This window comes from Coenobita brevimanus, chromosome 110 (assembly GCF_032717465.1).
Source record: "Coenobita brevimanus isolate Jiangsu-jjx chromosome 110, ASM3271746v2, whole genome shotgun sequence".
NCBI lineage: Eukaryota > Metazoa > Arthropoda > Malacostraca > Decapoda > Coenobitidae > Coenobita > Coenobita brevimanus.
Genome location: NC_137063.1, coordinates 38,264,846 through 38,280,812, shown reverse-complemented (window position 1 = coordinate 38,280,812; position 15,967 = coordinate 38,264,846). Strand labels below are relative to the sequence as shown.

At 40.8% G+C, this 15,967-nt stretch overlaps 1 protein-coding gene and 1 non-coding gene across 2 annotated transcripts in view; one reads left to right on the top strand and one right to left on the bottom strand.

Moving 5' to 3' along the window:
• Positions 1-976: 976 nt before the first annotated feature.
• On the bottom strand, positions 977-1,058 carry TRNAS-GCU (transfer RNA serine (anticodon GCU)). The gene has a single exon. It is a non-coding gene; the product is annotated as a tRNA-Ser (tRNA).
• Positions 1,059-10,251: 9,193 nt separating this feature from the next.
• Positions 10,252-15,967, top strand: part of LOC145417450 (UTP--glucose-1-phosphate uridylyltransferase-like) — a 25,243-nt gene continuing 19,527 nt past the window's right edge. The window contains exons 1-2 of the mRNA XM_080286142.1: positions 10,252-10,446; positions 12,426-12,608. Coding sequence (XP_080142268.1) covers positions 10,252-10,446; positions 12,426-12,608 — 378 coding nt within the window. The remainder of the gene's footprint in view (positions 10,447-12,425; positions 12,609-15,967) is intronic.

Below are 15,967 nucleotides of genomic sequence, written 5' to 3'. Positions count from 1 at the left end.
GAAATAAAAAGGCTTAAAAATAAACTGCGACTAAGAGAACAGAAAACAAGGCGATATAAAACGTAAATTCACACACACACACACACACACACACACACACAAGGAAAACAAAGCAGTTCATCACCCTCCAATATCACACACACACACACACACATACACACACACGGAAAGCATTACCCTTCAACATATTATACAACACTGAACAGAATGTGCAAGCATTAAATTCTGTAACAAAATTATCTGGCCAGTGGCGTACTTCAAATAATACTCGGAAATAAAGGGTTCAGATTAATGGTCAGGATCCTATGATTCGCTCTCAGCTGAATAAAATCATCTGAATAAAAGGGTCTAGTGTTACTGCAATAAATTACAAATGGAGGACGCGACCACGGCAGATTTAATATCCATTCCCATAACGAAACATTACAGAAAACACGATTAGTGAACGCATACTGCGGAAAAACAAGCCATTAGCCAGCAGGATGTGAACCACGCAGCTCTCAGGTTATGTACGTACCTCATGCTACGCCACACAGTCCTTTTCATCCGCTATAACCCCCACATTCCTAGAAAAAAGAACTACATCCACCACATATTTTACAAAGATATAAACTGCTGCTAGAATACATGCCGCGATGTGCATAACGCAAGCCATTTCTCCCTTTAAATTCTATACATCTTACATGTTACGACCTTTATATATATATATATATATATATATATATATATATATAATTACTGATATCCCTATTTTTGCTTACATTTCGGGGGAAAAAAAAAAAAAAAAACAAGTTTTGACACCAGGCGGGATGGAGTCGGTGGTGTGGGGCGGTATCGCACACTTCCAGCCTCGGTCATTTTCCCGCCTCTATTCAGGTTCAGTCATATTCCTGCCGCACAGACCGTCACCTTTTTTCGGTTCGCCGGGTCCCCCTTGCGCCGGCCGACCAATTTAACCCCTCGAAAAATATACCTTCGACGAGGATGGGATTCGAACCCACGCAGGGAGACCCTATTGGATTAGCAGTCCAACGCCTTAACCACTCGGCCACCTCGTCATGCTTAATGTTGCTTACATAGCTAGGTTTCAAGCCATTTTTTTTTTTTTTTTTTTTTTTTTTTTTTTTTTTATGAATAGTTTTATTTATCTATCTATAGCCAGACGCATTAATCCCGTAAGAGATGGCCACAACCAAATCGCCTCCAAGTCGTCCTACCCCCAGCTGTTTCGCTGCCCTCCCCCCAACTTGTACCCACCTCTCACATATACCTCTCTACTACATCACTACCATTCTCATCCTCAGTCTCCCCCTCCCTCTCCCTTCTCAATCTCACTCACGTACTCTCCTATTAGTCTCCCTATCCTCTCCACATGGGCAAATCGTGTGGCTTTTATACTACTATTAAAGTACAATTACTGTCTCCGTTTTTATCAACATAATCTTGGGCACTTCTGGACATTTATCACGCTGACAAAAGATGCATTCAATTTGGTGGTTTCAAGTCAGTAAAGTAAAAACCAATTTAAATTTTCCTCTAACTGAATACACAACAATAACCTTCCCCGTTCATATCAACATCAGCACATTTGGAAATCTATTATGCTGACAAAGATCTTTAAGTTATAAAGTGGCTTCGCGAGTCATGAAGGCAGAAAATCTTTCTTCCTCTAACTTGCAATACAACAGCCAACATATAAGTCCCCAGTTGTATATATATATATATATATATATATATATATATATATATATATATATATATATATATATGGGCGACTGCAAAAACTGAAGCCTATATTATGGCCTGAATTCATAAATCAACTTACGACAAGGTCGCTCTCAAAAAAGGAGACGAGAAATTTCAGCTTCCATTTTCCTTGCCCTTCCTGGGGGGTGGGGAATCATAACTCATCTAGTAAAAAAGAAAAAAAATGATTTTTACCTGCGGCGATAGCCAGGTCAATGAGTGGCCAGTGTTCTTCTTCTTCTTCTGGCGGATTATTTAAAAGGAGGTCTTTAGAGACGTAAAAGTGGTACCACATAGGATAATCTGACACGGAGAATCCAAATCTGCCATCAGCTGACATCTGAGTTGGCGCTATCTACCAACAACTTTAGTAAAAATGCTTAATATAAGCCTATTGAAACAAAATTGGTCACATAAAAGGTTATTTGACATGGAGAATCCTGCTGTCAGCTTCACCTCCAGAAACTGGGTAGTGGGGCACTCTGTTAAGACACCTCCAGAATTTGGGTAGTGGATCTCTCTGTTAAGGCTAGTTACTTTATACGGCAAGCTGTCTAAAACAAAAGCCTCGCCGCGGGTCCCAGAGCAATTCTACTCTTGTTGCATGCACAAGAGACGTGCAGTGATTCTCCTTGTTCTTCCTACGACAACAAATGGCTACAGAAGGGAGGTGGGGCCGTAGTCACAAAGGATCTTAGCCGATTTCTGTAACAAATACGTTTCCACAGCAGTTAACTTCACCACGAACCGTTTTGTTTTGTTATTTATCACTCCACTTCCGTTTGTATGTGATATGTATGGTAGCTCTAAGAGTGAAGATAAAACAACACAACCAGGCAATTATACTCACAATTTAGGCTTAAGAGTGTCCATTATCATGACCTCCGATTATACGCATTTGTCTATCTCGCTCCGTGTTATCAGCGGCTGAGATAAGTGATAAGATAGGGGCCGGCCTAGCATCTCACTGCCCACAAAACCACCCAGTATCACTAGTTCAGTTCCCTTGTGACGGGGGAGTTGGCAACGTATCTTTCTCCCTCCTCAGGTTTTAAGAAGTTCGCTGCTGAATCAAGTGTACCGTATTTCCTTGACGTGGATCTCTCTCTCTCTCTCTCTCTCTCTCTCTCTCTCTCTCTCTCTCTGCAGTGCACAGTATTTTGCTGTCTGTTTCCACTGTTTCTACCGCAAATTTTTCTGGTAGTACTATCACCACAATACTGTTACCAATATTTTCACGATTAACCAATTCTATTACTACTACTACTACTACTACTACCACTACTACAACTACTATTACAGGGTGATTTACTATTCCGAGGTACCAAACTAACCCCATTATATCCATTATTAAAGAACGGATATAAATGAAACTGGGTATTCGCAAATTTCAGTCTACTCGTATACTGCTCTCACCAGCGCGGCACCAAGTCAACTGCGCTCTTCCAGTGATCATGCCATCCTCGAAAATCGATAGCGTATTTCCAATTTTCCTGATTTAACAAAGTTCTTATTTCCTGGCTGACGGAACACCTAAGACGAAATTATTTAAAACCAAGCCTTACACATCTGCCTAGCGAAGATAAACACCAAGGTAAAGGATGATAATTTATCCGAGTCAATAAAGTGCACTGAACATTTGCTATTTGGATACGGGGTTTAATAATGTTTAAATGTTGAAAGAAACAGCTTTCAAAACTTGGTGTAACTGTGGAAAAAATATAACGGAATGGAAAAAAAATAAGTACCAAATTTCGTTTAAATCGGTTCATTCATAACTAATATATTTAAACTGTTCCAAGGCCTCAGAACAATGAATCACCATTTACTACTACTACTACTACTACTACTACTACTTCCGACTTGAGCATTACCGGTAGTTCTGCAACTTGCGCGGAGCTTTTAAAAGTTTTGGAATTCACTACAGTAACAGGCCATTCTTACGATCCTAACAATCACATAAAAAGCCTATACTTACGTCATTCTTAACATCCTAACAACTACACAGAAAGCCAATAATATTATTTCACACTTCTTATCAGCGTCGCAACTACATACTACCATCTTGCATTTCTTAATATCTGGTTATTATTGAATTCTGAATATGGAGGATTTGCACCTGACGTCACCGTTTTTTTTTTTTTTTTTTTCTTTAAGCAGACGAAACAAACAATTTCTGGACGGCACGGCGGGAGCATACAAATGTCCATCTGACCTCGATAACCATTCTATCATGTCATAACGCTGCCGTGCTGTTTACTGCTCCATTAGGCAAGGAAAGGATAAAGTGTCATTCTATCAATTTCCTGCTCACTACGAAAGCCAGAGAAGTGGACAAAGAACACTCACTGTCATTTCGTAATTAATGAATCTACTCGTTGCTGCTGAGTACTGAATCTCTAGAACATTCACTGCAATTCCAGCCTCTCCTACTAGCCTAACTATCGAAACAAAAGCCTATACAGTACTAACATCCCGTAACTACTGAATCTACTAGCTAACTAACCACATGTAAAGTCCTGTACTGACTATAATTAAGTGGTTGCTTCTAAGCCCTGAATCTGACTTTCCTAAACTCGTAACATTCACATGCAGCAACTTCAACATCGCCCTCACTATCATTCCGCCAACCAACTAACCAAACAAACCCTACACAGGCCTAGCAAAGCACACTAAATCTTTACTACTCCTGCTGAGGAACATTATCTCCTTACTACCACTACTGAATCTATTATCCTAACTAACCACACAGACAGAACCTATACTACCATCTGTAGCTACCGAATCTACTGAGCCGGTGCCGAGTTGCGAATCTACTGCCTTCTACCTGCACCTACCTCCATCATGGACACTCACCCAGACACTCCCAGACCTGTCAACTTCGCCCCCTATTCTCAGGCAAGTCATCATTTACCTCTTCAGTTCCATGACTCATTTTATACTCTCTTCTTGCCATTTTATTCACCTTGGGGTTGACTCTGAACTGGAGGGGTTAATTTTTCACTAAATGGGGGTGGGAGGCTTCTAAACTTGAATATATTACTCTGAAGTTACCTTTAAAAAAAAAATAAGCCTCAGACTAAAAGGGTTAACCACAAGTACGTTTTTTATTTTTAATCTATCCAATTATTTCACGATTTTAATGAGACTGCGAAAGACACTGTTGATTTTTTTTCACTACCAAATGCCACCTGCTAAGCTGAATAAAATGGTCTGATGACAGCAAGAATAAGAACATAAGAAGAGAGGATAACTGCCCATGCTAGGCAGCACAAAAAAACGCCATCGTGCTGAATTAATTGACCTCAACACTACATGATGTCCTTATTGACCAAAATGAAATCGTCTGGTGGTAAGAAAAAAATGAGAAAAAAAAATTAGACGCCATCGTACTGAAAAGGTGAATGAAGACTTATCCCCTTCACTACGAGGTTATTCCTAAGATTATTGCAAGAATATAATGAAAAGACGGCACTGTACGGAAGGCACTCACAGACTAAACAGGATGGAATATGTACCGTAAGTAACATACTGGTTATTGGTATTTTCACTTACTGCTGATTATGAGACTAATCCCATTAATAGAATTTCGATAATATTGCGCGCGCACACACACACACACACACACACACACACACACACACACACACACACACACACACACACACACACACACACACACACTTTATGTAACGCAACACTTCTAATTTCAGTATCATCTTTTTTTTTACCCTGTCATGGTCGCAATATTTTTTTTTTTTATTCCTGCTGACACCATACGACTTTATCCAAACGAGTGATTCGTAGAAAACTATCACTATTAACTCCTTCATGGTCAGGACAGCTTTAGTCAATTCCATCCAACGCCCAATTATTTTATTCAGCTGAGAGTGGGTCTTGGAGTGGGAAGAGGAGTAGAGTTTTGGTTCTTTACATCTGTGATACTGAAATGCCAAATGCAAACTTGTAAATTAAAGTCAGTTCTGATATTTTTCCCCGACTGTCAAAATAGATAAATTATTACTGTCTCTTCTAAAAATACATGTGACAAAAAGATTACAAGTGTCATTTCAACTGGACATCCTTGGACACAACTCCGCTTAAACCCATTATGTCCTTGCCAAGCTTAATAAAATCGTGTGACGGCAGCAAGATTAAACGAAAACATAATCACAGCAACCCAAAGAGTGATGGGCTGTATCTGACCTCTTCAAGCAGGTGGCTTTTTTTTTTTTTTTTTTTTTTTTTTTATTGGAGTGACTTTTCCAACTGAAGGGGTTAAATATGCCGTGCATCCTTCATTAATCTTTTAACCTTTTCGCTACACCATGTGGCACTTAAGCTGAGTATAATCGTTCCGTGACAGCAAGAAGATAAAAAACAGTTAATTCCCTTCAGCCAGTGAGCTCCGTCGAGTTGAAGTAAATCATCTGCAAGTACCCAACATTTAAGAACGTAATCGTACTGAAAGGGCTAATAGGCTAAAAGAAGGTCACAGACGAGGGAAAGACGGACAGGATGAGATATTTTTGTATGTCGTCTCCTCAGGGAAAATACAAGCTTCCACGTCCACAAAGTACCTTGAAAAAACCAGTACTCATTTTCTTTAACCCTCGAAACCAATGATTTTTTTTTTTAATCCACAGACGATTTAATTAGGTATGAGAGACTTTTCAGGAGTAAAATACACCCTTCAAAACTTCCACGTTTCCTAGACTGAATGAAATCGTCTGGAAGAAATATTAAATAAATAAATAAATATTGAAAAAACGTCATCAGATTCAAGGGATAGGCTAAAAAAAAATCAGGCTTTTTTTTTATTTATTTAGCCTTTACTTATTTAATCTGTGTCTGACGTATTTCGCTATACACAGGTTCGGTAATTACGCCGTGAATGCTGTGGGGTCCTTTGAAATTCCACCGCTGACATTTTACTTTCAAGATTTAATTTGACTGACATGGCTGTGCTTTTAAAAGGTTTGTTGTGTTGGCACATACCTTTCAGCTGCCTCACATCTATTTTTATTCATTTAGTTGTTTTTTGGCTTAAAGTTTAATTTTTTCATGATTTACCTTCATTTAATCCTAAATTCTGCTTATACCTCGCCATGTTGCCAATATATACCTGTCCTTATGTGTGTATACCTAGTGTTTGTCTACTCATATACAGTATGTTTGATTTTTGTGTATATTTCTATCTGGGCATCTGGATCTATTTATGTATCTCTCAGTGTCAGTCAAACTATATGCCTGTCCGTCAGTTTGGTTACCTACCCATCATTACGTAAACAAACACTTTTTATCGCCCTGAACACACACACGTCATGATAACAGGGGGACATAAACAAGACGCCTACATTAAGACTTAAGGTACAGCTTATGTCAAAACTTACTTAACACCGACTCTAAACCGTGTCAAAACCTGCAACGTCTTGTAAATATAATGAACAAGACACAAATGGGTTGGAATCACACTTCGGCAATTCAGATGTAAATATTTGTCAGAGTTTAGTGTGTACAACTTTCGCCTATCAGCACTAAACAAAAGGACCGAAATCTTGCTTCATTAGTTTGGGATATGGGAAGTGTAAAGGATGTCAAAGCCTAATATGTTAATACTAATTAATCAACAACAATCAAATTTTACTTCATTATATACACTGGGGCTTCAAGGGTGTCACTGATGTCAACACCTACTGAGATACTGCCTAAAATGATCATCAGTAATCAAATGGGTTGACATATTGCTTTTTCATAACCTCAGAAGTGTATGATACCAAGGAGATACTGTTTAAACCGATCAATAAAAATCAAATGTTGAAATCTCGCACCTGCTTATTTCGGTACCCCTGAGGTGTAAATGATGGCAAACCCTAATGAGAAACTGCCTGACTAAACGAGGATAATAAAAAGGGCTGACTTTCTTGACCCTATGACGAACGCCAAGTTAGATAAGAGTAGATAGAGGGTAGATAAAAGTAGAGAGGGTATTTAAGGTTGGTAAATAAGGAAGATAGGTTGATTAGAGATAAAGTAGATGAAAGATAAAAGACTAGACAGGTAGCACAGAGAGACAAATGGTGCACGAACAGCAGACAGGTAGACTGGGGGGTAGATAAAAATACAGAGAAATAAATACAGGATATACAGAACAGAGGCATAAAGGGTAGATAAAGTAGAGAGGTAAATGAAGGTGAACAATGTACATAAAGGGAAATTGGAGATGGCAGATAAAAGTAAACATGTGAAAGATATTGACAGAAGGGGAGAGAAACCGCCCACACCTCTCCTTTTTCCCTCTCTTCATTTTCTCTCTCTCTCCACCCCCTTCCTCTTACCATTTCTCCCTCTCCTCTCCTCCCCTCACAACCCCAACACGGTCGCCATGACAACAGGACGCGGCACAAAACAGGAAATTCCCCACGCTAAAAATGCCAAACCAGGAATCCTTTTTCGACTCTGCATTTCCGATGACATGCTCTCTCCCGGGTGATGTGTGAATACGTGTGTGTGTATTCATATATGCATCTGCGTATTTATGAGCATTTACGAGTTCATATGCATGTCTGGTCTTCGGGTGGTCAGTATTTTTACTTCTGCATGTCTGTGGTTTCGAGCTCATAAAAAGATTAGAGCTGATTAAACGACATTCGAACCTTCATGATTACGACTGGTTAATTAAAGGCAATTTCGGAAGGGAGTAAGGGAAATAGCGACCGCATTTGGAGGTACAGCTGCGGACGCAAATATCGACCAACTTCATTACGATAATTAACAAGGCAATGAAGAATGTCTTTCGAAACCCAATGGTGCAAAATTCGAAATCCAACATTCGTTTCTGAATATTACAGATGTTTCACAAATGCCCAGCTTAAAAGTGTAGCAGTGTCGCAGTACTGTCCACAACGCGTTATACAGTACATGTAGCCTATGGTTGTTGTCAATATATAGTTAAATTATCTCATAGCTGTGTACCTGTGGATATCATTCTAAATCAAGCAGGTATATTCAAGTGGGTTGAAATCTCGCTTCATTAGATCGGAATCCCACACGTGAAAATGGATTTTTGACCGTAGCTACACTTCTAATGGAGTATTCAGTATATGTATTCTGTTATATAAACTGTGAGAGAGAGAGAGAGAGAGAGAGAGAGAGAGACTGGTTTAAATTACTGCCTATCGAGTGCACGGTCATAACGGCAAATATACTCCTGCTGAGTCCCAATCTTCCCCCAGAATGTGACCCGCAACAGTCCATGTTACATCCACGTCCCTAATTCTACTGTTGCGTGAAAAAAGGCAGGGAGAATAACTTTGTCCACAAGTCAGACCGGCTTGAGATGCGTTCGTGCGTGGAAATGGACTGTGTGAGATAAGATCGAAAATGCTTAATTGCGGTCACCCTGAACAGACACGGGAACTAGTTACACTGATTCTCTCTCTCTCTCTCTCTCTCTCTCTCTCTCTCTCTCTCTCTCTCTCTCTCTCTCTCACACACACACACACACACACACACTGATAAATGAAGAGATTGATAGATATAGACGGACAGATATACAGACAGCAGAGACACAGACAGATATTACTACAGACAGACACAGATGCAGGCAGATGAGATACTTACAGAAGATGCAGGCAGATGAGATACTTACAGAAGATACAGACAGACAGATTCTGATGCATGGATAGCGATACAGAAATGCGATCGACATATAGATAGATATAAATGATGCAGATCCAGATACAGACTTACATAAAAACAGAGAGACCGACACAAATGTATAGACAGATATATAAATGTGCGATGGATATACACACAGACATATATAAAAGATGTTGATACAGAACGAGTCAGTAATGCAGGAGGTAAAATTACATCATAAATCAGTCCCAAGCACACAAGAGAATCCACATACGATACATTAATCAACTTCACCCCTTTACTTAATTACTACACACCTGTACCCCTTCTCTCTCTCTCTCTCTCTCTCTCTCTCTCTCTCTCTCTCTCTCTCTCTTTCTCTCTCTCTCTCTCTCTCTCTCTCTCTCTCTCTCTCTCTCTCTCTCTCTCTCTCTCCCTCCCTCCCTCCCTCCCTCCCTCCCTCCCTCCCTCCCTCCCTCTCTCTCCGTTCTCCACTTTCTTCTCAGGTATTCAGTCACGAAAGTCGGTCCTCAATGGAGTTGAAGCATGTGACCAACAGAGAAGAAAACACTGGTCAACACACACACACACACATACACCAGAGCCGTCTGACACACAAACTCTCTCTCTCTCTCTCTCTCTCTCTCTCTCCAGGTATTCAGTCGCTAGCGACGGCCCTCAGTAAAGCTCAAACACATCGCTAAAAGGAAACAGCACAGGTCTCTCTCTCTCTCTCTCTCTCTCTCTCTCTCTCTCTCTCTCTCTCTCTCTCTCTCTCTCTCATGCCTCCCCTAACTCCCCAATCCTCTTCGTTTTCCTCAGGTCTTTGGTCACCAGCGTCGCCCATCAGTGGAATTCAAACACATGACGAAGAGAGAGGCTCAGGTACAACTAAGCCATGAACTTCAAAAGCTCCAGTACACCTGCCCTGCGCACCTGCGGGAGGCCACGCAGAAGGAGCTGGAGGGGTTTGAGAAGCTGTTTAGCAGGTTTATCCATGAGTCGTCTGTCGGACCGTCTGTGCACTGGGAGAAGATCGAAAAGCTGGAGGAGAGGACGGTGAGTTTGAGGAAGAAATGATGGATGTGGAGGGAAAACTGTGTGTGGATGAAAAGGTTAGATGTGATAGGAAGAATTAGTGTGGAGGAAAAGATTAGATGTGGAAGGAAGAATCTGTGTGGAGATAAAGGATGTACGGAAATGAGTGTGTTCGAAAAAAAAAAAAAAGTGAAGAGAAGGACGCGTGTTGAAGACAATGATGGGATGAAATGGAAGAAAGGACGGTAAGGAATGGATGAATGGAAGAAAGGGTGGATCTGGAGCAAAATGATGGGAAAGAATGACTGAATGAAGGAAAGGAGAGAAGTGGAGGAAAGCTTGGAGGAAGATGGCACAGATGTGGAAGAAAGAAATGTGTGGAAGAAAGCGAGGAGGAGAAAATGGGTGGGTGGGTGGGTGCGCGCGTGAAGGAAGTGGATGAGAAGGAAAGAAGGGGTAAAAATGTGAATATGAATGAAGAAAAGAATGAGGTGAAAAAGGATAAGGATGTGAAGAAGGAAAGGCATGGGAAGAAAAAAAGATAAGGAGGGAAAAATGTGGGGGAAAAGGATGTGAAAGAAAAAATGTGAAGGAAGAAAAGGATGAGAAGAAAGGAAGGAAAGTTAAGAAGGAATGGGAGGAAAACTATGAAGACAGGACGGAAAGGGGGGAAAGGATATGAAATAGGACAAGGTTTTGGAGGAAAGAGAGCGAAGAACGGGCTGCAAATGTGTAAAGGCTGAGGATGTAAGGAATAAAGTTTTTTTTTTTTTTTTTTAATGCAAGGAAGAAGGAACCAAAGGCCAGAAGCCCGTAATTGTCTCCCATAGGCGAACTATTGTCGTTTGGAGACTAATAAGAAAAAACATCAACATACTGAAAAGCTTTACAAACAAAATCGTCTGTGACAGAACGAACGGTTATAAGACTTCATCGTACTCAAAAATAATTGCTATTTATATTTTTAACTCCTTCAATCCGGTGAATTTATCTTTTCTTTTTCTTCTAGTTTGTTCTTACTATCTCCAGACGACATTATTTACCTAATGGGAATTTCTCGCAGTGGTGGGGTAAATAAAATCTATACCTGACTCCTCCAACTCGAAAAATCTCTCCCAAGCTGAATAAAATCGTCGGAAGGTAGCAAGAATAATGTATGAATTACGTCATCTGATTGCAAGAGTTATTACCGGTACTCCCCATCCATCCATCCATCCATCCATCTATCCAACCACCCATCTATCCATCCATCCATCCATCCATCCATCCATCCATCCATCCACCCACCCACCCACCCAACATCCAGTTCAGTGTTGCTCAGTCAAGACCGTAGGACTTACAGTGAGTCCATTTTATCGGTTTTGGCATCAGGTCTAGAGAAATTAATATTCACTACACGATAAGACCTTGGTAAATTATGAAGATTTTTTTTTAAATCCGTTTTCAGCAATACTTTGGACATTATGATAACTATTTCTTGCTCTTTCTGTTCACCTAACGATACTCTGGCGCCTAATGATATGACAGTTCTAGAAGCCTAATGCCTCTCATATACTGAATTTGTGAGTTATTAACAGATATCAAATGACACTTATTAGTAAGGGAAAAGGAGCAAAATTCTACCTAAACAACCCGTCCCCCACGGTGTGACAAGGCATTCATCTCGTATGATAATGACGTGGGTGCCATGTCATTTCTATGCAAATAACCATCTAATTAATCCGGCTTCCATTGGTAATCAAGCCGCAAACCAGCACCGCAGAAACACCATAATACAGTGGCATTTCTCCTCATCCTGGCTCCACTCCGGTTCTCTACTCCCCACTGCTGTACTCTGCTCCCTCTCAGATCCTCTTCCTGCGGCCCTTCACCCTATCTCTCTCTCTCTCTCTCTCTCTCTCTCTCTCTCATACTTCCCCTAACCCTCCTTCCATCCCATGAACAATCCCCTATTTCCATCTCAACTATCCCTCCCCTTAACTCCTCCTACCCTCCTACAGGTACGAAAATATGGTGAGCTGGTGGGTCCCGAAGTGAGTGAGGTGAGGGGCCTCCTAGACAAGCTGGTGGTACTGAAGCTCAATGGAGGCCTGGGTACCTCTATGGGGTGTCAGGGGCCGAAGTCTACTATCCCGGTACGCTCTGACCTCACCTTCCTCGACCTCACCGTGCAGCAGATTGAGGTGAGACAGGTGGAATCTGGAGCTGAGAGACAGAGAGAGAGAGAGAGAGAGAGAGAGAGCAGGGAGGGGGAAGATGACAGACAGGCAGATAAGGTAGGGGTGGGAAAGTGTAAAGGTACAAAAGAGGCGAGGTAGGTGGATGCAGAGATGGTTGAGAGACAGGAATAAGCAGGGAGAGGTAGAAGTGGCAGTACTGAAGAGGTAGAAATGGTTAAGTAGGTCGAAGAATGAGTGGTGAAGCAGGTGAAGGTGAAACGGAAAGTGGTAAGAGCAGACTAGTAAAGGTTAAAGGAAAAGTGATGAAGGAGGTGGAGGATAAAGTGCTGAAGTAGGTAGAGGCGGATATGTTGGTGAGATGGGTGAAAGCAGAAATGGTGGAGAGACAGATGAAGATATTTGTGAAGGAAGGCGCCGTATCGAAGAACTATGGGCTTGCCTGGTAAGAGTTCTATACGCCTGTGTTTTCTTTGTACGCCAATAACTAGCGTTGCTATGGGTATATCACATCACCTGCTCGAGTTCTGTTTGTTCACCACACAGACTGGAGATCTCATACAGTACAGTGCACTGGCAATAGCATGGGTGCTGATATGTTATGTAGGTGGCCTTAAGTAAGAACACTGAAGCCATTTATATCACGGTGTAACAATAATACCTCGTCTTGATACCCCGGGATTCCAACCTGTTATATCAGGATAACCAGCTCGGTGATTGTACTTAGTTACTGAGCTAAAGGGATAAGTGTGGTAGTAGGAGAGTACAGTGGGAGGATGGGGGAAGAGCACAAGCTAGGTATCCAAGTGGAAGAGGTAGAGACAAAATGTGTGGTGGTGAATGGAGAGGAAAGGGTAGATATGAAGAAGGAAGAGAGAGGGAGAGAGGTTAGGTTATGAAGGAAGAAGAGATAGATAGGGAGAGATGAAAGACTGTATATGAACGAGGCTGAGACAAGTGAATTGTTGTGGAGGGAAAGAGGAATGGTTGAGTATGAAGAAGGTAGAGTGGTAGGTGAAGTGTGGTGGTGGTGGTGGTGGTGATAGGGGACAGGAAAGTTTTGACATGATGACAGTCAGTCAGCTGACATTCTATAATGGGAAAGGCGAAGAGGACAGGTAATGAAACACACACACACACACACACACACACACACACACACACACACACACATATATATATATATATATATATATATATATATATATATATATACATAGAGACAGACAGACAGACAGACAGACAGACAGAGACAGAGACAGAGAGGAAGATGATATGAAGGACAGGTTTAAGGTGAAGGTGGAGTTACAGATAGAAGCAGGTGGAGCGAGATAAGATAAGGGGAGATAACTCAGGAAGAGAAAGTGGAGGCTGTGATGGGGTTGCCACGTAAAAATAAGGAACGGAATGATGAGAGTATAAGTGGCTGAAGGATGGAATAATAAGGCGGAAGGGAACAAGGAGGTTAGAAGTGGGTAAATGAATACTAGGGGAAGAAGTTGACGAGGAAGAGGTAGATAGATATAGACATACAGACAGATAGACATAGATAGATTGATAGATTGACAGACATAGGCAGACAGACAGACAGAGACCGACAGATATAAATACATACAGACAGATGGATATATAGATAGATTGATAGATATATACTGATGAGAGAGAGAGAGAGAGAGAGAGAGAGAGAGAGAGAGAGTCAGCGAATTAGCAGTGAACGATAGGAAATATGAATAAATAAATAAATAAATACAAAAGGCACGGCGACAAGCAACAAGAAGTATATAAATAGTAACGAGAGCTAAAATAAGATTAATTAAGTACTGGCCAAGTCAACTAATCTATAAACACTACATGACCCTAAGACACTTGTGTATGTACAGTATATAACCCATGATATTTCAAATCTGTCAGTAAATCCATCTGAGTCATACTTCAGTCCAGGTAGCTACATAGATTACGCTACGGAACTTCATTATTATCTTCACTACCTCTGAACAACCATCAGCCAACGCCATCATCATCATCATCAAAACTTATCAGCGCCAACAAAACCTTCATTATCATCACCACCATCATTTTAACAACAAAATCATCATCATCATCAACATTATCACCATCAAAATAACACTACCGTCATCATCAAAATCGTTGTCATCATCATCAACACCATCATTATAAACAATACAATCATCGTTATTTTAACCACTAACATTCAACGTCATCAGCATCACCAAAATTATCATCATCACCATCGCCATCAAAACCACCACCCTCATCATCATCACAACCACCATCATTATCATCCCTCCCTCCATCATCATCATCATCATCATCACTGCCTCCATCATCACCATCTCATAAACTACACAAAATCCAACTTTCCACTTTTACCAACGGGGTGCGTAGGATTCACAGAAGGAAAGCATAAAAGCAGAATTATCATCATTGCGCCCAGTGGGATGGACCAATAATCCAATTACGCCTCGTTTAAGCATGCAAATTTCTTGGTTCCATCCCGCAGAGGCCTGAATGTTAACCTTGGCGCCCTTAACCCCCTCTTGGTCGGCCAACTCTAGCACTCTATTCCGGTTAATGTCAGGCCAAATAACAGCTCCAGTAATCTGTTTCAGCTAACTTCATACGATTTTATTCAACCAAAGTGAGTCTGAAAAGCCTGAGATTCGTTTACATAAATTGAGGCCCTCGGAGTCAGAACGGCGAAGCAGCCACCAACGGCAGCGATTTTTGTTTCGTGCTGCAACAGGTTGGCCAAATAACGTACTAGGTATTTTCTTTTTGACGGACAAAATTCACATCTTATAAACCCTTCAACCAGAGGCCTTTTTTTATTCTTACTTCCACCAAATTTTGTCAAGCTTAGGAGAGACTTTAGTGATGGTAATAAAGTTCGGTGACCTCTTGAAAAAACAGTTTTGTTCCCAAGCTGAAAACCATCGCCTTGAAGTACAAAAGAACAAAAATGTCATCGGACTTAACGGGCTGACATGTGATGATATACAATTGTGTGGGTAGTTACTGAAATAAAGGAGGAAAATAAAAATGTAAAGCTAAATCGGCTGCAAAAGGTGTATATGAAAACCACTGAATACATACCTAGCGGAGAAAAATTAAGCTGACAAAAGCTCAACTATATGAAATAAAATGTTCCATGAAAAAGGCTGTATCTCTTAAGCGCAGATCAATACATCAGATAAAACAGCTACCTGACTGATGCATAAAATACTCTTCATCCGAAAAACTAATAAGCATAACAAAAATACAAAATAAAAGCAACATCTCTATAAATAAATTGAGAACATCATGCCAAACCCTTAAAAAAATGAAAAAATAAATCAGTCATCAGC